This window comes from Syngnathus acus, chromosome 5, assembly GCF_901709675.1.
Source record: "Syngnathus acus chromosome 5, fSynAcu1.2, whole genome shotgun sequence".
NCBI classification, from domain to species: Eukaryota; Metazoa; Chordata; class Actinopteri; order Syngnathiformes; family Syngnathidae; genus Syngnathus; species Syngnathus acus.
The window spans coordinates 5,785,693-5,804,323 of record NC_051091.1 but is presented as its reverse complement, the minus strand read 5'-3'; the positions used below and the strand labels follow the sequence as shown (position 1 = coordinate 5,804,323).

Genomic DNA, 18,631 nt, shown 5'->3' with positions numbered 1-18,631 from the left:
AACGCACACATTTTTCTCTATATTACAACAATTCTTTTCAGTGAACAAATCACTTCCTAAAGTGATTGTTGTTTTTTTTCCATTTCATATGACTTCAACCAGTAGGTGTCAGTAATGCGCATTGAAACTGGTGCCAGCTCGCCGTAAAACAAAACGAAGAAGAAAATGACGTAACTTCTTCCCGTTCACGAAGAGTCGTGAATTGCATTTCCCGTTTACCAACTGAACGGATCTGTGAGTGAACGAGTCAGTGAGTGATTTGCATTTCCAGTTCATCGCGAGAACGGATCAGTGAGGGAACGAATCCGGACTTTCCCGTTCGTGAACGAGTTAATGGGTGAACTGCCTTCCTTCCCTTGCATCAACGGATCAGTCAGTGAACTTGTGCGTCTCTCTCCTGGCGTGAACTATGTAAGCCAGAATGTAGATTTACGATTTGCCAAGGAAAGAAAGAACCACTCACTGAAACACCACTTCTTTTGTGCACGTTTTCTCCAAGCTAACGGCTAACTTTATTGCATGAAGGGATGCGCCGTTCTGCAACAACGGGGAGATTATGCTTCTCTTGGGGTAATCTTGATTTTATAACACTTATAGTAGTTTTTAAATAACGTGTATGCATATATACGCCTAAATATTGTTATCCAATTATCTACTGCAATTCCACATTGGATTGCAGGTTTGAAATTTACTTTTATTTATTTATTAATTAATTAATTTATTTATTTATTAATTTATTTAAAATAAACATTTATGTTAAAACTTGTCTGGTGTTTTATTCCTTGTTTTTAAATTCGCCAATTAAAACATAAAAACACCTCATGGACAGGTACACTACATGAGGTAAAAATAAATAAATAAATAAAGTGTAGCGAATGATTCGGTGAACGATTCTTTTGAAGAAATCTTATGAGTGAACCTTCTAAAAAACTGGAATGCACATCACTAGTACAAATGAGTGCAGACAGCAAAAGACTGCCAGGTAGCCGACTGGTTAGTGGCACGGGCTCCCACTCTGTAGGAACCTGGTTCAATTCCAGGTGTAAATATATATCTAAGTAAAATCTTAGAAAAAAAACCTTTACTTTGTATGCGTACGCAAACAAATGCAAGTATTTATGTGTAAATACATAAGGTGGCCCCACCCCCAAGTTGGCGTGAAGCTTTGATTTTTCCCTAATGAATTGGTCTGTTATTAGGTCCACCTAAAAATGGCGGTGTACCTAATAGAGTGTCCGAATGACGTCACAGATCAAACAGCCAATCAGAAAGTGGGGGTGAGGGCGGGTGTGGCACTTTTCACTTAAACCGCCTGTCGACCGCCAGTCCTCGAGGGGCCGCGTTCCAACATGTTTTCCAAGATTCCCTCGTTAAGTGCACCTGCGTGAAAAGTTTTTGGTCACTTTCACGTTCTGCAGGAGCTAAAACTTTTCACGCAGGTGCGCTTAACGAGGGAATCACACGGACACTCCATTAGGTACACCGCCATTTTCAAGTGTACCTAATAACAGGCCACTTTAATAGGGAAATATCATGGTCTAAGGTCACAGGTGTCAAGCTCTAGTCCTCGGGGCTGCGTTCCAATATGTTTTCCAAGTTACCCTCGTTAAACACACCTGCGTGAAAAGATTTTGTCATTTTCACGTTCTGCAGGAGCTAAAACTTTTCACGCAGGTGCACTTAACGAGGGACTCACACGGACACTCCATTAGGTACACCGCCATTTTCAAGTGTACCTAATAACAGGCCACTTTATTAGGGAAATATCATGGTCAAAGGTCACAGGTGTCTAGCTCTAGTCCTCGGGGCCGCGTTCCAACATGTTTCCCAAGTGACCCTCGTTAAGCGCACCTGCGTGAAAAGTTTTAGCTCCTTTCACGTTCCGCAGGAGCTAAAACTTTTCACGCAGGTGCACTTAACGAGGGAATCACACGGACACTCCATTAGGTACACCGCCATTTTCAAGTGTACCTAATAACAGGCCACTTTAATAGGGAAATATCATGGTCTAAGGTCACAGGTGTCAAGCTCTAGTCCTCGGGGCTGCGTTCCAATATGTTTTCCAAGTTACCCTCGTTAAACACACCTGCGTGAAAAGATTTTGTCATTTTCACGTTCTGCAGGAGCTAAAACTTTTCACGCAGGTGCACTTAACGAGGGGATCTTGGAAAACATGTTGGAATGCGGCCCCAAGGACTAGAGCTTGACACCTATGACCTTTGACCATGATATTTCCCTAAGAAAGTGGCCCGTTATTAGGGTTAAGGTTAGTGTTAGAGTTTGAAACTTTGAAACCCTAACCCTAGCTTTAAACCCTAACTCTCTTCGCCCTGCCCCCTACACTATTGGATTTCACCGCACCCCATAGGTAGGCGCCAACTTGGGGGTGGGGCCACCTTATGTATTTACACATAAATACTTGCATTTGTTTGCGTGCGCATACAAAGCGAAGTTTTTTTTTCTAAAATCACATTTGGGTATGTGCTCACACCTGGAATCGAACCAGATTCCTATGGAGCAAGAGCCCGTGTCACTAACCACTCGGCTATTTCGACCTGGCAGCGCTTTGCCGTCTGCACTCTTTTGTACTAGTGATGTGCATTCCAGTTCTCGGGTGAACGGAATCTTTAGAATCGGTTCACTCAAAAGATTTGTTCAAAAGAATCCTTCACCGAATCGTTCGCTACACTTTCTTATTTATTTATTCATTTTTACCTCATGTAGTGTACCTGTCCATGAGGTGTACCTAATCACAGGCCACTTCATTAGGGAAAAAGCTTAAGTGAAAAGTGCCACACCCGCCCTCACCCCCACCTCCTGATTGGCTGTTTGATCTGTGACGTCATGCGGACACTCTATTAGGTACACCGCTATTTTCAAGTGTACCTGATCACAGGCCACTTCATTAGGGAAAAATCATGGTCAAAGCTGAACTGAAAGTGAAAAGTGCCACACCCGCCCTCACCCCCACTTTCTGATTGGCTGTTTGATCTGTGACATCATTCGGACACTCTATTAGGTACACCGCCATTTTCAAGTTCGTTCGCAAAGATTCACGAGTGAGTGACATACTGCGTTACTGTTATGCCAGCCGACACACGTTATATGTTTTAATTGGCGAATATAAAAACAAGGAATAAAACACCAGACAAGTTTTACCATAAATGTTTATTTAATAAAATAAATAAAAAAAAATAAATAAATAAAAAAAATAAATAATAATAAAAGTAAAATTCAAACCAGCAATCCAATGTGAAATTGCAGTGGATATATTGGATAACAATATTTAGGTGTATATATGCATACACGTTATTTAAAAACTACTATAAGTGTTATAAAACCAAGATTACCCAAAGAGAAGCATAATCTCCCCGGCGCATCCCTTCATGCAATAAAGTTGACTGATCCGTTGATCCACGGGAAGGAAGGCAGTTCACCCATTAACTCGTTCGCGAACGGGAAAGTCCGGATTCGTTCCCTCATTGATCCGTTCTCGCGATGAACTGGAAATGCAAATCACTCACTGACTCATTCACTCACAGATCCGTTCAGTTGGTGAACGGGAAATGCAATTCACGACTCTTCGTGAACGGGAAGAAGTTACGTCATTTTCTTCTTCGTTTTGTTTTACGGCAAGGTGGCACCAGCTTCAATGCGCATTACCGACACCTACTGGTTGAAGTCATATGAACTGAAAAATAGAACCAATCACTTTAGGAAGTGATTCGTTCACTCTCGTTCACTGAAAAGAAAATCGTTCTTTTGAACGAATCGTTCACTCACGAGCCAACACTAACTTGCAGTGCAGCATGCAGCATGTAGAGGGGACTGAGGCAGCTTGGCCATATTGTGCACCAGTTCCTCTCATCTCCTCTCATTCCTCCTCACAGCGGCTGCGTCACACGTTAAGGCGCTTGTGTGAATGACACAATCAACAACACACGGCCCCGTTTAAGGAGGGAAAACCACTGCAGAAATAAAGTCTATTTTTCAAAACAATTCGCTCGACTGACAAGGTGAGTGTTCCGATATTTTACATTTTTGTGGTGACGCGATTAATGTGATCCCCCCCACCACCACCACCACCACGGTCCACAAAGGCAGCACCTCAGATCACTGTAATGTTATTTATGGTTCGTATATTTCGGAAGAAAAGCCAATTTGGACTCAGTGGATGATTTATATCACCACAATAGCATGTGATGCTTGATATGAATAATAAAGGCCGGTGCATGACTTCCCCCTCCCCCTCTCCTCTTCATCCTCCTCCAGGTTGGTGTGCGCACAAAATGGTTAAACTGGGAAATAATTTCAGTGAGAAAAACAATGGGAAGGTGGCTTCTGAAGACGGATTTGACACAATTCCCCTCATCACACCTTTAGATGCCAGCCAGCTTCATTTCCCTCCGCCAGACAAGGTAAGGGATTAGATTTTATATAATAAACATGGGTGGATCATAGATATGTGGATATCTAGAGCTCTACTTCAGGGATGGGGAACCAGGTATGCAAATTAAAAATAAAATATTTTAAAATATATATCTCTATCCCACTCTCTCTATATATTTATGAATAAATGTATATCTATGTATATTTTATTGATTTAAATATGCATAGCTTAATTATGCATATATTCTACCTGTATGTGTGTTTCTAGGTGGTGGTGAAGACAAAGGCGGATTATGACGGCGAGACCAAGAAGGGCAAGATCAGATCTCCCAAAATCGCAGAGTTCTCAATAAGCATCATCGAAGGCGTGTCCGAGCGACTCAAAGTAAGATTCCTGCTCTCTGAAATGTCCAAAAGTAAAAGTAAATTTGCTGTTTTTAATTATATACACAATACCCATTTTGATATGCAAGTTTTCCTCATTTATTAACTTGCATGAAATGCAAAATTAGCTAACAATAGCAACTAAAAAAATAGAAAAAATAAAAATAAAAAATACTGGTATGTGATTCTTGGAAGTTAACCAACATCAAACAATTCTCTTAAATAAGGCAATCGATGGGAATAACTCGTTTATCTGTTGCATCATTATTTATACTCAGTGACTCTGACCCACTTCCACATCCTGTCGTGCGACTTGACTCAACAATCCATCGTGCTCACCGATGATTCACCTGACGCTTCCTTTAGCCGCTCGCATTAAATCAGCTGCTGCCATGGTGATGGCCTCCCAATAGCAGTTTCTCTCCCACCTCGGTGGCTGGCAAACGTGCACACTCTTTGAATGGGACAATTTGAACATATGCTGGAATAAAACAGCTCTAATTCAACAGATGATCTTTGTTATAGTCAGATGTGATCAAAACCTCTTTTTGAGTTCCTGCGAGCTTTGAAGTGCTGCAGGGAGTCCTCGCCTCTTTGATAACCTACTGTTGCGTTGCTGTGTGTGTAGGGAAAAAAAAAAACAGTATTATGTGGTGTCAGTTTTTTTTTTTTTTTTCTGAGGAAAACTAAAACACAAAATATTACAGTATCACTGCATCTACCTGTTGTCTCATCTGTTGCCTGATGTCCTGATTGTTGTGTTCCTCGTCCAGGTGACCTTGCTGGTGATCTGTGCTCTGGCCTTCTTGGTGTGTGTGGTGTTCCTGGTGGTCTACAAGGTCTACCAGTATGAGCAGCCATGCCCTGACAGCTTTGTCTATACGGTGTGTAGAATAACTATTTAAAGATATTACGTGGTATAAATGTTGGGTCTCTCGAGCAAAGCAACAGATCCAGGTGTGAAATCCAACAGTGGCAAGCCTTCAGGGCAAGCGAGGCTTTCTCTGCTGACCTACATTCACAACCTAAATTCTATTCTCGGTTCCACAATATGGTATTCTTTTCTTCCCAGTGGTCTATTCTCTTCATTTCATAGTTCCGCTCGACTGCTTCCAGTTAATGTGTGTTAAGCGTTTAGGTCCAATGAGATTTCCGCCTCTGTGTTGCCATGCCAATCTAATCTGCCCACCCCCTTCGGGATTTGTTTTAGCAACGAGATGACTTCTTTAATGAAAGGTTAATGTTTATGACTTTGTCTCTGTGGAGCAGCAAGGTCGTTGTATGCCAGCTGGGATGTACGGCGGCAACTTCCCCCACCAGGGCCCGGGGAGCCGCGGGCGCCTCTTCACCCTCATCAACCACTACAACATCGCCAAGCAGACCATCACTCGGTCCGTCTCGCCGTGGATGACCATCATGTCTGAGGAGAAGGTCACCCAACAGGAGACGGAGACGGCGCAGAAGCTGGCCTAACCGATCGGGCGTGGCCTCGCCCGCCGAGGGGGGAATCAATAATATGGTTGTGCCATTCAAGCAAACTCAAGTCCTGCTTCTAAACGTGCCCGAGGTGCTGCGCTGCCTTCAAGGTCGGCTGAATGTGTGGAAATTGGGGTCACGTTTACAGCAAGATGAGCCTTCGGCTGGCTTTGTGGTTTGTTTGAATAGCATATGCTGTTATTTATTGATACACAGCTGAGTGGCTTACATACCGTAATTTTCGGACTATAAGTCGCACCGGAGTATAAGTCGCACCAGCCATAAAATGCTCAAAAAAGTGAAAAAAAACATATATATGTATATAAGTCGCTCCTGAGTATAAGTCGCCCCCCCACCCAAACTATGAAAAAAACCGCGACTTATAGTCCGAAAATTACGGTACATGTAAAATCGCCACACACGCGCACACACTCTTGATGTTAACTTTGTGCATAAACACACGTTAGTCTTCAATTTAGTGAAATAACTGTGAACTATCTCATGTTTGTGACACTTTTAGATCAACATGCACGCGCGACAATTAGAATCGTACTTTGTTTTTATTGCTTTCAAATAGAACTTGTTTGGATTACTGTAGTTGTCATGACAACAGCAATGTTTGCAGCATAAATGCCAAATTCACAAGAATTTAGGAGGGAATCGTCTACACCACCCGAGTTACTCTTGACGATCATTTCAAAGCTGTATTTAATACATGTATTCAATAAGACAGCTTCTGCTTTCTGGTAATTACGTATAGGCCTACTAAAATGTTGTGAGAAGAACTGTCTGCACCAGCACCAAATGTATTTTGCACAATTTTAAGTTGTGCACTTTAACCCCAAACTGCTTTTCTTCTTTGTCGCTGTATCAACTAAGTGTATTTATAAAAGATGATCACCCTTTTTGTGAACACTTGATTGAAGCTAAAGGCTACACATAACTTTTACGCTGCTCGACCGAATGTTTTTTGCTTTGATAGTAATGACGCTGTATTGTGCAACCGTGTACATTTTTAAATGTCAACAGATGGCGAGTGGAAGCCATCGATTTACTGACTGTTTTAGTTGAACAATCTGAAAGTAGTTGCTTGTCCTGATGTTTTGTTTTCCTGTACGTGTCTGTTAAATGGTCACAAATGCCTCATTTTCATACAGTGTAATAAGTCAAGTGCATTTGCTACATTCAATGTGAAATGACAAATTGAAATAAAGTGCCCACCTTTCCCACCAACAAAAGGTGTTGAATCTTTATGCTGATTTATTTATTTGAAACTCACCATTTGCTGGAAAAACTACTTTGAAGTCAATGAAGTGCTTTTTCTGCCATCTTGTGGCATCAACGGGCAATTATAAAATATTTTTTAGGGAGTGGTGGCGGCACTGTAGATGTACCTCAATGAAAACCTATCATCGTGATGAAATTGTTTCTGTCAGCAAACACTAACCAGAACAAGCCTCGTTTTTTTAGCTGCTCTCAATCTTGTCTGAACATCTGCCAGTACTTGGAAATATCATGATATCACATTTAAGCCCTGAAGTCAAGAAAGATGGTAGAAAATGTCACTGGAATTATCTCGGAGATGACAATATGAGCTACGAGCTGCTTTATTAGTCATACGATCTGCTGCTGAAGGCAAAGCATTGTCAGTATGACGGTGAATTTGGATTTATGGATGCATAATTGTTGTGGGGGAAAAAAAATCTTGTTTGAGCGGGAACCTTTGCATGCATTAAAGTTGTTAAGCCGCAACGGGAAATATCTGCTTTCCAGCCAATGACGTTTTCCTTTTATCAAGCATTTGCCTGCCCAGATCACCGTGCCACCCAAAAAGTGTTCATGGTGCTGAATCCAAGTGTGGCTCCACCCACAGAAGCTGCCTTCCAACTTGTGTTAAGCAGATAAATAACTGGTGAAGAGGAGGCCACAAAAACCTGTCAACAGTCTGTTGTCTCCAAATCTAAAAACTCCGTCCGGTGTTGTCGTCACGTGACTGAGCCGGACAGCCTCCCGGTGTGCCCGTTAGCTGTCGTACCAGTCGAGGAAGAGCAGCGAGAAAGAGCACATGACCAGGAAGAAGAGGATCCACACGCGGAAGCCGGCGTTGTTTTTGATGGCCTTGTGACACAAACAAAAAATGACTTTCCTTTTATAACCCACTCGGCGCAAGAATATAAAGCACACGCGCTGTTTCTGTGACGCTCACCTCCCGTATATCCTCATTGCCTTCTTTAACGTTCTCTGTAGTGCCAACGACCAACTGATGAATGTTATCGATTTCAGTCTCCTGCCAGGACAAGCGAGGAGCAACATGTTACTTTAGGGAAAGAAAACAACAACTCACATGCAGGAACCAGTCGGAGTTGTACTGTCGCTTACTTGATGGAGAACTTTCTCAGAAAAGATTTCCTGCAGTCTTGAGATTTCTACAACCTTTCCTTCGATTTGCCTGAAGAACATAAGAAGCTAGAATATTTTCCTCTACTCTTCATTATGGAGTGATTTATTACATAGGTAGCCATTTTGATATTTTTAAGAGGTAACGATAGTAGTTGGTGACTCACCTCACTTCATCTACCAAGTTGCTCATTTCACTGACCAGCCTCTGATTTTCCTGCTCAAACTGCACACATACAAATGAAAAACAATCAGGAAACCGTCCTGCATGCCGCAACAGAGAAATGATGCGAAATGAAATTTCAAATACTCTCACTGAAGTCTGAGGAGCCACATACCATTTGGATCTCCTCAGGAGAGAGCTCGTCCTCCACTTTGCCTTCGTCCCATAAATTGACACTTTGGTCCAACGCCTCTCTTGCACTCTTGTCTAAATCACACAAAGAGTGTTGACAAGTGCAAAAAACATGGAGATCCCAAATTCCCAAATTCTCAGTGCAATAGAAAAAACAAGTATAACAAACAGAATTGACTAACATACCACCAGAGCTTTCCTCCCTCACTGTCTTTTCATTCTTGGGCTCCTCATATGCCATTTTCTCCACGCGACTGTGCAGCTCAGATCCCAGGCGTGACCTGAAATCAAGACTCTCCTGTTTATAAATCTGGAAATGAGGATAAGTAACACTCGCAGGAACAAATACTCACAGTCTCTTCTTGTCCACCATTCTCTTGACTCTTATGGCTCGCTGCTCCGAGTACAGCTGACACACTCCTTTGAAAGCGACCCAAACACGCAAGTTCAGGCCAAAGCAAACATTTTAATGTTACGGAGAAGCAAACCTCTTTTTGGAATGGCATCAACTCACCTTTCAAGTACATTTCAATGAGGTCCAAGACTGCACCCCTGTGCTCTTTAGTCTGAGCTGATGTCACCTGCTTTTCAGCTGGAAGGAAAAGTCATGTGTATTTAAAAAAAAAAAAAGGACTAAACACAATCTACCATATGAGCATAAATGCGACGCACCATCAGTGCGAAGTTGTTTGATGGCCTCGGAACACGTCCTCATGAAGATTTGCGCATCCTGGTCAATCTGATCGCGTTCGTTGTCGGACATGCGGGTGAGGTCGGATGAGATGAGACTGCAAGATAGAAACACGACAACAATCCTCAATAGTGGAAGGTCAACGGGTCAGTCAATAAGACGGAAGCACGGAAGTCAGATAGCAGGAACGTTTGTTGCTGGGGTTTTCCCACCGCTTTTGAAAATCAGGCTCCACCTAACTACCGTCATCTTGCGGTTGAGTTCATGTGTGGCTCTCGAGACTTGTCGAGAGGAAGTCGAAGCTTCAGTTTTTACGGGACGTTAATCTTTCTCCGCTCGGTCGCACTCGGGCGATTGCCGACGACTAGACTGGAGCCGGCCGACTGCGACCACACGGCTTGATCGGGCTCAGCAGAAGCGTCAAAATTAGCGTTTTGTCACATTTGCTGACATTTCCCACAGTTGGAAGCTGAGGCTTACCTGGCGGCGCTCACATAATCCTTCCTGTGTTGTAGCAAGAAGTCTTTGAGCTTGGTGATGTTAACGATCTAGGAAAACGCAGTGAGAAAGACATAATTCGGTGTCAGTACAAACATGTCAAAGCAGCAAATTACCTAGAAGCAATTTTCTTCCAGCTAAGCGTGACTAAAACGTATAATCTTGCGCTTTATTGGAGATGACAGGTGACCAATGTCCGTCCGCGGCGGTGAATTCACAATATTTACCTTTGACGATTCATCCGCGCACGGGCGCACTAAATTCAAACTTGCCATTTCCCCGTCAAACTGCTCTTATAAATAAAAAGGCGAGCGCTGGCTGGCAGAGTGCTTGCAAATAAGCTTTAAATTCAGGATGTGTTTCTATTTATCGCCGAGTCTCTATGTGTGGAGGGAAACGTGCTTCCATTCAATATTTGCCCCTGTAATTCAGTCAAATATGAAAAAAAAAAAAGGCCCAATTGCCTCCCCGTTTGCCGAGTTGTGCTGGCGGCGCTGCCCCTCACACAGCGGGCTCTGTTGGACCGCTCACAAGACGCAAGTCGGACAAGCTGAGGATTGAAAAATGACACAATGGCTTTGACTGTGACGGGGGTCTGCGAGCGCGGGAGATTATTATGATAGCATAATGTCTTCGGCCTTCAACCTTTCCGCTCTAACAACACCAATTATCTAATTGCCCGGGCTGTAAGCGGTAATCTGGCACCAGCTGTCTAATAATATCTCTAAACATCCATTCCGGCATCACATCGACTTGAAGTGAGGTTTTATTTGAGCTGACTCGGCAGGGGGAAAAAAAAAGGTGTCAGAATCTACAGGGCTGAGCAATTTGTTGCAGACATAGATGCCCTTTTCTTGCTTGCGTGATGTATGACACGGCTGCGGGTCGCCCGCTAACCCAGGCAGGCTGACCCTTGTAATGATACAATTATTTGGGGTCAGGAGTTAATTGTTGTTCGGAGCAGTTAAGCTTGGGAGGGAATTAAAGGGGGAGCTGAAACGGTCTTTTGCTTCAAAGACTTTCTGTGTTGCGGGTTGTCGACGGGGAATCAGAAAAGCAGACGTGATGCTGAAACTGGTATTTAGGAAAGCTCTCTGTGTTCTCACGCGTTTTTAGTTACTTAATAGCACAAAAGACACGATTCTTTGTTTTCTCTTAGTGGCTATTGTTTTGAAGTTCAGTCGAACTGCTGGAAATTAAACGTTGCGTTTTTAATATTTAAAACAAGGTCCAGGCTGTGTTATTAGAAAAAAGAAAATAACAATGAGAATATACAGGAAATTACATCAAGCAAGCAGACGTGCATTCAAAAGCTGACTTCAGTGAAATAATTTAGTCCGGCGTGTCTGTATTCATTTGATGACCAAGTTAAATTTTGTGTTTTCAGATTTTACAGCGGTTCACTTCGAGGTTGTATTACTGAGTTGCGACGCGTGTATTTCAGATGGACAAGTTGTACTACACAATTAGGCCAGCAGGTTGTGCTAAATCCCCAAACTAGAATGAAATAAAAATGCCTGGCAGGGGTGGTGCGTGTGAGTGTGTGTGAGCGTGCGTAAATGTGTGTGTGTGTGTGTGTGTGTGTTAAGAAGGGGCGCAGCCGGGTGTGTCAAGAGTGCTGCTTTGGGGGTTGAGCTGTCTCCAGTGTGTATACATTGGGGCTCGGATTCCCAGCACAAGCTCAAGGGCTTGCAGGGGGTCAGAGGGATCAATTGCTCTTGTAATTTAAGACTATAAAGAGCAAGTAATTCCTCAACAATGAGGAAGGAGGTGGCCATCGCATGTGTAGCGATGAACATGCAACACGGCGTGCGCGTTTGCGTCGCTGCGTGTGCACGTACGTGAGTCAGCTTGCAAGTCAAAGAGAAGGAGACAGTCTGCCGGGCTAAATCTAATCTCGACATCATCAAAGACCCCCACTTTACCTCCTCGCTTTCTCGTTGGGCCTGCAGCCCTGACTGAGCCCAAACAAACCATCAAGAGGGATTATTATGAGCAAGACAAGAGAAAAGGCTTAGTTAGCAATTTTTTGCCCCCCCCCCCCTTCAAACAGCTTGAATGTCTCTTTTGTTTTGTGAAATCCAGGTAATGGACAGAATTAGATGATGACTAACTTGATTCAGTTGAAATCCTAAAGGCTATTTATATTGACGCCATGCTATGTTGGATTCAATTAAGCAGGTCTGATACAGAAGGAGACCTTAGCAGGGCTGACATGTTGATTTTATTTTGAAGTCTCCCATGGGCTTTGGCCTTTATTTATTTATTTATTTCCCCCCCCCCCCCCAACAACAACTAGTGAATTGAGCTCTTCGACTTTTCCAGCATTCTCCTGTGAGAATCGAGTTGTCATAGAGAGGGCACTGCATGAGAGGTCTCTAAATTTCTTGAAACTGTCCATCAAGAAAGGTCCACAATTGGATTAGACATTGCCATTTATTTTTTTGGTCCCGCTTACCTATATTATGTAACACTGCTAAAATAGAGATCAAGATTAAGTACGCCAAATATTTATTTGAAGAAAAAAAAAAATCTATTCTAACAACACTTTATTGAAATCATAAGCAAACTCTCCCAATGTGACAAAAGTTCTCCACAGACGGCCACAATGAAAGATGTCAAAGAGCGCCGGAGGAGCCAGTTTTGGAATGCCGATACTAAAAGCACAGCAGGGAAGCCGGCACTTCTCTCTACACACAATTTAACAATTTTAGAGTGACCTCCACCATTTAAACTCGAGAAGGGAAGCATGCTGTGTAGAGAGGGACGAGGTGAGCATTGAAACCAAGATCACAGTGGCCCAGAGCGACCCCTTTGAGGCCAAAGACCCCCCCCGCCTCCGACCGAAGCCAAATGCACGCTTCACCGCGGTCGCTCTCGTCTAGTTAGGAATCCTGTTTGGTTACAATTTCTTTTTAAATGAGCTGCATTTTAGTGGAGAAAAGCGCTGTGCATTTGTCAAATTCAATATGCTCTTTCTATTTTTGTGACGCTCCAAAGGGCGTTCTGCATGTCTAGGAGGGCACCGACATCTGTTACACATTTGGTGCCGGCCGTCAACATTGTTGCCGGGGACCTAATTTAATATTTTCTCTGTTTTGATCTTCCACCTTTAATCACTGGCTCTCGGGAGGATCGTCTTTCCTTAAGAAATTGTTCGAGAGCAGAAAGCAAATGTTATTCCAGTATGTTTATGGAATGGCGCATGTGAAGAGAGGACTCGCACACAAAGAAAAATGCTTGGCCATGTCAGACGTGGGAGAAAACCGCAATGGAAGCGTGAGCAGTCAGGACATTCCGAAGTGGCAATTTAAATTTCTCCGCCGAGATGGTTGCCGATGATATGTGCAATGCGAGCGAAACAGCGGTAGGGGGGGAAGAGAGCGGGCAAGCCGCACCACAGGAACGAGTTGGGTTTCTTTGAATCAGCACCGCTCTGCTTTGCTTTTATTAAACCACCATTTCTAATACTGATGTAACATAACAAAAACTCGGTTGTTCGGGACCGAGGTGAGCCGGCTCATGTTTTCATGGTTGACATCAGGCACAACTTAAAGTCCAGACTCCCTGAGGGAAATGTAAAGTGCTTCTTCACGGCGCCTTTGAAGAGGTTTGTTTTCACGGAGCTCATGTTAGGCAAAGGACTCCTTGCAGTATAAGCAGCCCTCGTGACATCCAGAAAATACTTTAGTTGGGGGGGGTGCCAATCGTCCTTTGCCAACCGTTGATATATGGCTGCACTTTTTGGGCGCTCACAACAAAATGGTTCTTGTTTAGGTTCCTGTGCTCACGCTTGGCTATGTTGCATTTTCTGTCGTGTTTTTCACTCAATGATGAAGACAAAGTCTTGTTTTTAAAACTAAGAATACGACAGTAGACATATCACACAGAATAAACACAAGGTAACTTTCTATACTCATAGTGAAACAATGTTTCTCTAACTTTTTATACCAATTTCCACCTCCAAAATACTTAGCTCTCCAAGGAACCGCATTATGATTAAAATGAATACTGTAGCATAATAGGGCACATGTTTCTTCTTCTTTTGGGGTCAATACTGAATTGTGGGGCTTCAGGGAGATTTTGGTGCTTGAGGTGTAAGTGTCAAACGCAGGTCATCAAATCAATATGCAGCTTTCACAGGAGGGTTCTGCAAGCCGCTTCCCAGCTGGAGAATGCGGCGGGTAAGTTGAACGCTGCAATAGCACAATCGGATCCAATATTAACAATATCAGCCGCAGATACGGATGGGGTGGGTGACTCTTCCAATATATATACTGGCCCACTTTTGACACTTTGATATTACAGGATATCTTTCCCAGATCTGACTTGACATAACCTAAAACTTACTTTCTTGAACAAATAGTATCTCATAAAAGAATCATGGTGGGCGTCAGCCAAATAAAACGGATCCATTTTCAACAGACAATTTCAGAGCATTCATTTTACAAACATCTTTGGTCTTTAGCCATGACAACTTGTCATGATAAAAATCCCAAATAGAGTTGCTTTAAAATTGCCCTTGTATGAAAAGTCATCGATCAATCAGGTCTTTGCCAGAAGCTACAAACTGACTTGTCACCTGACGTCTCAGTATATGCGAGGAATGGAAGTAAGAAAACATAGAACAGGACGGCAAAGTTCGTATTATCGACGATCAACAAATTTTCCAAAGATTATCTGAGAGGGATAATAAAATGTAAATATTACTTGCAAATGGATGTTAGACAATACAATAGCTTCTTCACATAGTAGCCTAGAAAAGTTGAAAAAATGCATTGCTATACTGAAAGCGTAAAAAATATCAGAATAAGTAAACATTAGTTTTGCACCACCTCTGTGTGTGTGTGTGTGTGTGTGTGCCTGTAAAAGAGCAGCGACTCCACTATGACGCTTACTTAAGCACGCAAACACCAGATACTCATGCAATGAAGATAACGTTTTAAATGTGGGTTAAGCAACACCGCGTGCAAATATCTAAACACATTTATTAAAAGAATGACAGTTTAGTCGCTTAATGTGCGAGTTTGTGTTGGCGCTTGCACGGTTAGCTTCAGTTAGCTCCAGCAAAGACTTACCACTTCTTTCGCCTTCGGAGAGAAGGCATTCTTGGGTCTGCTCCGCTTGAAAATCTCATCTTTGGTAGAATCGAAACCGATCCCTATCGCCTTGTTTCTGGTTTTGACTGTTTTGACACTAGCTTTGAAAAGTAGCGTTATATCTACAGCCATGTCTGAGCTGGTTGCAGCGCCGGGGAGTCCGCAAGTAAACAAACTGACACGTCGCCCGGATGTGACGTCAATACCATGCGACGACGTTTACACTCAGCCGGAGGAACAGAAAGGCTTAAAGTCTCGCTCAAGGAGGACATTATATTTGAATATTATATATGCAGGTGTTTTGCCCGTTATGAAGATGCGCATTGCCTTATATTAATTTCGAGTTGCTTACATTTTAAATATCAGTGTGACACACTGGTACAGCCTCCAAGAGATAAATCGATCTGGATTCGCGACTCAATTGCAGTGATTTATAGTTTTCTGTACTGTATTCCAGTCATATAAAAATCTTCTTGAATTAATTAATCATGCCACTGCAACTTGAAGCAATGTCAAGCAGGAAGCGTCGACCCAATTGGACAGACCAGGAGTGTTATCTTCTCGCTCAACTAGTCCACGAAAGAAAAGAAGTAATCCGAGGGAAGTGCACCAGTGGTTTATACGATAAACGGCAGGCATGGGACGAGATAACACAAACTATCAACTCAGCCTTTCCACAGATGCAGCGAACTGTGTCAGACTGCAGCAAAAAGTGGGAAAATCTACTGGCAAAGTCACGGGAGGAGATCAAACGACAGAAGATGCACACAGGTACGGATGAGTAAGATGCGCAGCCTCTTGTACACTGTGTTCCAAATTATTATGCATATTGCATGCATAATATGCATGCATATTATGATTTAAGAAGTGAAACATATGCGAGCAAACGTTTGCAGTGGTCTCAGAAATAGTTTTGAAAACAGTTTTGTTGATAAATTCTGCAGCTTTATAATGTCCAGATGCATGGTTGGTTATTTCTAACTGAGCTCATAAAATACATAAATACATTAAAAACATGGAGCACTGTTAGTCCTTCAGTATATCTGTGTATTTAGAATGCCACATACCGTATTCAGTTTACTAAAATACAACAAATTGTTTCTTTTTACAGAGGATGACCTGTCACTGAATCAGTTCAGTGCTTTGACCCAGATTGTGATTTCTGTGATGAACCCTTCAGTCCTACAACAAGATGACGACGACTCTCAACCCTTTGACTTGGTGGAAAGTCAACAAAACAGGTGTTCTATAAATATATTTGTAATAGTAAGTAATAACTAAAGCTGAGTGTTAAATGGAAACATTCTTCTTTTTCAGTGGCACTAAAGATGGAAGCATGTTCACAAGTGGCGAACAATTTAAAGCCAAACATGAGCAGGCAGATTTTGTGCTCCCGGCCTATGGTGCGGATCCATCCTCGACGTCTCCGGGACAAAAAATGACCCCTTTTTGTAACTTTCCTAAACAACTCGCAGTGCAGTTTAGCCCTCATTATCCCGCCGCCTCTGGTGAACAGTCCAATTCTCACTCTTTTCCTTGCACACATGATGCACACTGCGCCACTTCACAAGAAAGGATGGATTTGGAAATGTCTGTGCTAAGAAGACAGGAGGCAGTACTCAAGCTTCAAGAGGAATATTATACACTCAAAATTCAGCGGATGAAGAAGCAAATGGCAGAATCACCTCTACAGGACTGAAGAGTTTCCACCTGTTGTAATTTTTTTTGTGGTTTGGGTGCTGTAAATGATCCTGTTATTGTGGTTGGACACTAAATAGTGCACTTGTTTGGATTGTTATTCATAATTTGCCTCTGCAAATACGATGAACACTCGCGGTTTAGGGACCAAGCCCTGATTTTAAAATGAGCAAGTAGTGTACTGTTAAAATGATTGTCTTTTTTAGGAACTCCAAATTTAAATTGTCTTTTGGGGCGTGATCGTTGGAAATTATAATACGAATAATAAAATCATGTTTAAGCGCCACCAATAGTCGCTTATCCAAATCATATTTTCTAGCAAGATACATTCAACTACATTATTTAATCTGTCATGTAACGATTACAAACATCTAAACTGACATCTAATATTCTGCGATATTTGGATTTTGCTTTTTTGTTTTGCTAATGGCTAATAATTGGTTATATAAAATGAAACAACAATTTTTATGAGAATATAAAAAGCCAGTCGGGTCACATTCAAGTGAGATCTAAATATATTTGCAATTTGTATTGTTTTGAAAATATGACACGGAAAACACCAATTCAACAGAATTTTGCACTGACTTATTGTGGCCTGGTGCTTTTCTCACGAGGTCTACTTACAAAGTACTTTTTTTTGGTATGATATACATGCACATATTTTGAAACGGGAAATTGGGTTTCATGCTGATTCATAGTGTTTACACTTAACTGTGCAGTAAATGATTGACTTAGTATCTCAAGATAAAAAATTGTTCCTGACAAAGTAAATGGAGTTGAAATTATGTCCAGTCTAGACAAAAAAATGTTGTAATTTGTGCGTAATAATTCTCATAAATCAGTGTATTTGTGAGTGAGTGAGCCTCACACTCAAATCTAAGCTTTGTAGCCAAGACTATTTGAATAAAAGGCTCCCATTTGCTGTGCAGTTTGCTCATTTAATTTAATGTGTTAATGTTCAGTTATGCATAACCGAGTTCTGCCAGTGTTTCTAATTTTTTGCTTCTTCAGCTTTTAAATAAAAAAGCAAGCAGCTCTTCACATACCAGAGTATTGATGTACATATATTGTATATTAATGTAAAATGATTTATTTTTATGTGAAAAAAAATGACGGAGGCCATTGTTCGGCATTCCTAGATGCTATCTCTTTCTGGATGGAGTGTCAGTGACAGTATCCATTCCTCCCATTCCTGACAGCTGAGCCATGTTCCGGGGTGTCCTCCGGGCAGTCCACTTAAGAGCCTCAAAAGAAAGCCCTTAATCTCCACTTTCTCTTTGTTTGCACTACCATCACAAATGTCCATCAGGTCTGCTTTATCTACACAGGGCCCGTCGAGTGGCTATCTGACGTTGTCTTAATGCTATCAAAGGTTCTTATCTCAGCTTTGCCTGAGGATGCGACAGTCTCCCCTGAAAAATAAAACAGCTCTGCTTAGCGTTTTGTTAGATGAACATCAGGTCTTCACGTATAAGAGCGCTCTTGGTAGTGGCATGCAGTTTTTTCCCATGGTAGGTTATTTAATGGAGGAAAATGAGACTTGTTCCACCAGTGAGACAGACACCCTGCTCAGGGCAGTTAGCAGTCTTGAAAGAGTAGAAGAATGTCCCACAGCCCGGTCAAACGCGGAGTCATGACATGGGA

The 18,631-nt window shown here is 42.3% G+C and overlaps 3 protein-coding genes and 1 long non-coding RNA gene across 5 annotated transcripts; 2 read left to right on the top strand and 2 right to left on the bottom strand.

Moving 5' to 3' along the window:
- Positions 1–3,811: 3,811 nt before the first annotated feature.
- LOC119122972 (neuronal vesicle trafficking-associated protein 1-like) lies at positions 3,812–6,477 on the top strand. Its single transcript, XM_037251705.1, has 5 exons — positions 3,812–4,016; positions 4,273–4,418; positions 4,658–4,774; positions 5,547–5,657; positions 6,043–6,477. The coding sequence occupies exons 2-5, from the start codon at positions 4,290–4,292 to the stop codon at positions 6,244–6,246; spliced, it is 561 nt and encodes a 186-aa protein (XP_037107600.1). The 5' UTR covers positions 3,812–4,016; positions 4,273–4,289; the 3' UTR covers positions 6,247–6,477.
- Positions 4,325–5,636, bottom strand: LOC119122973. The gene is made up of 2 exons (XR_005097981.1): positions 5,496–5,636; positions 4,325–5,389 (listed from the first exon to the last, which is right to left on the bottom strand). It is a non-coding gene; the product is annotated as an uncharacterized LOC119122973 (long non-coding RNA).
- A 313-nt stretch (positions 6,478–6,790) lies between the features above and the next one.
- On the bottom strand, positions 6,791–15,479 carry stx18 (syntaxin 18). The gene is made up of 11 exons (XM_037251703.1): positions 15,269–15,479; positions 10,173–10,240; positions 9,674–9,789; positions 9,516–9,593; positions 9,355–9,421; positions 9,188–9,282; positions 8,985–9,076; positions 8,814–8,872; positions 8,629–8,698; positions 8,456–8,536; positions 6,791–8,367 (listed from the first exon to the last, which is right to left on the bottom strand). The coding sequence occupies exons 1-11, from the start codon at positions 15,419–15,421 to the stop codon at positions 8,272–8,274; spliced, it is 975 nt and encodes a 324-aa protein (XP_037107598.1). The 5' UTR covers positions 15,422–15,479; the 3' UTR covers positions 6,791–8,271.
- Positions 15,469–17,908, top strand: LOC119122971. 2 transcript variants are annotated; one of them, XR_005097980.1, is made up of 4 exons: positions 15,469–16,060; positions 16,401–16,530; positions 16,607–17,208; positions 17,614–17,908. XR_005097980.1 is itself a non-coding variant. In XM_037251704.1 (3 exons), the coding sequence occupies exons 1-3, from the start codon at positions 15,778–15,780 to the stop codon at positions 16,986–16,988; spliced, it is 795 nt and encodes a 264-aa protein (XP_037107599.1). In that variant the 5' UTR covers positions 15,469–15,777; the 3' UTR covers positions 16,989–17,908. The 2 variants fall into 2 exon arrangements, 1 of the variants encoding a protein (XP_037107599.1); XM_037251704.1 differs by having other exon boundaries at positions 16,607–17,908.
- The last annotated feature ends 723 nt before the right edge of the window (positions 17,909–18,631 follow it).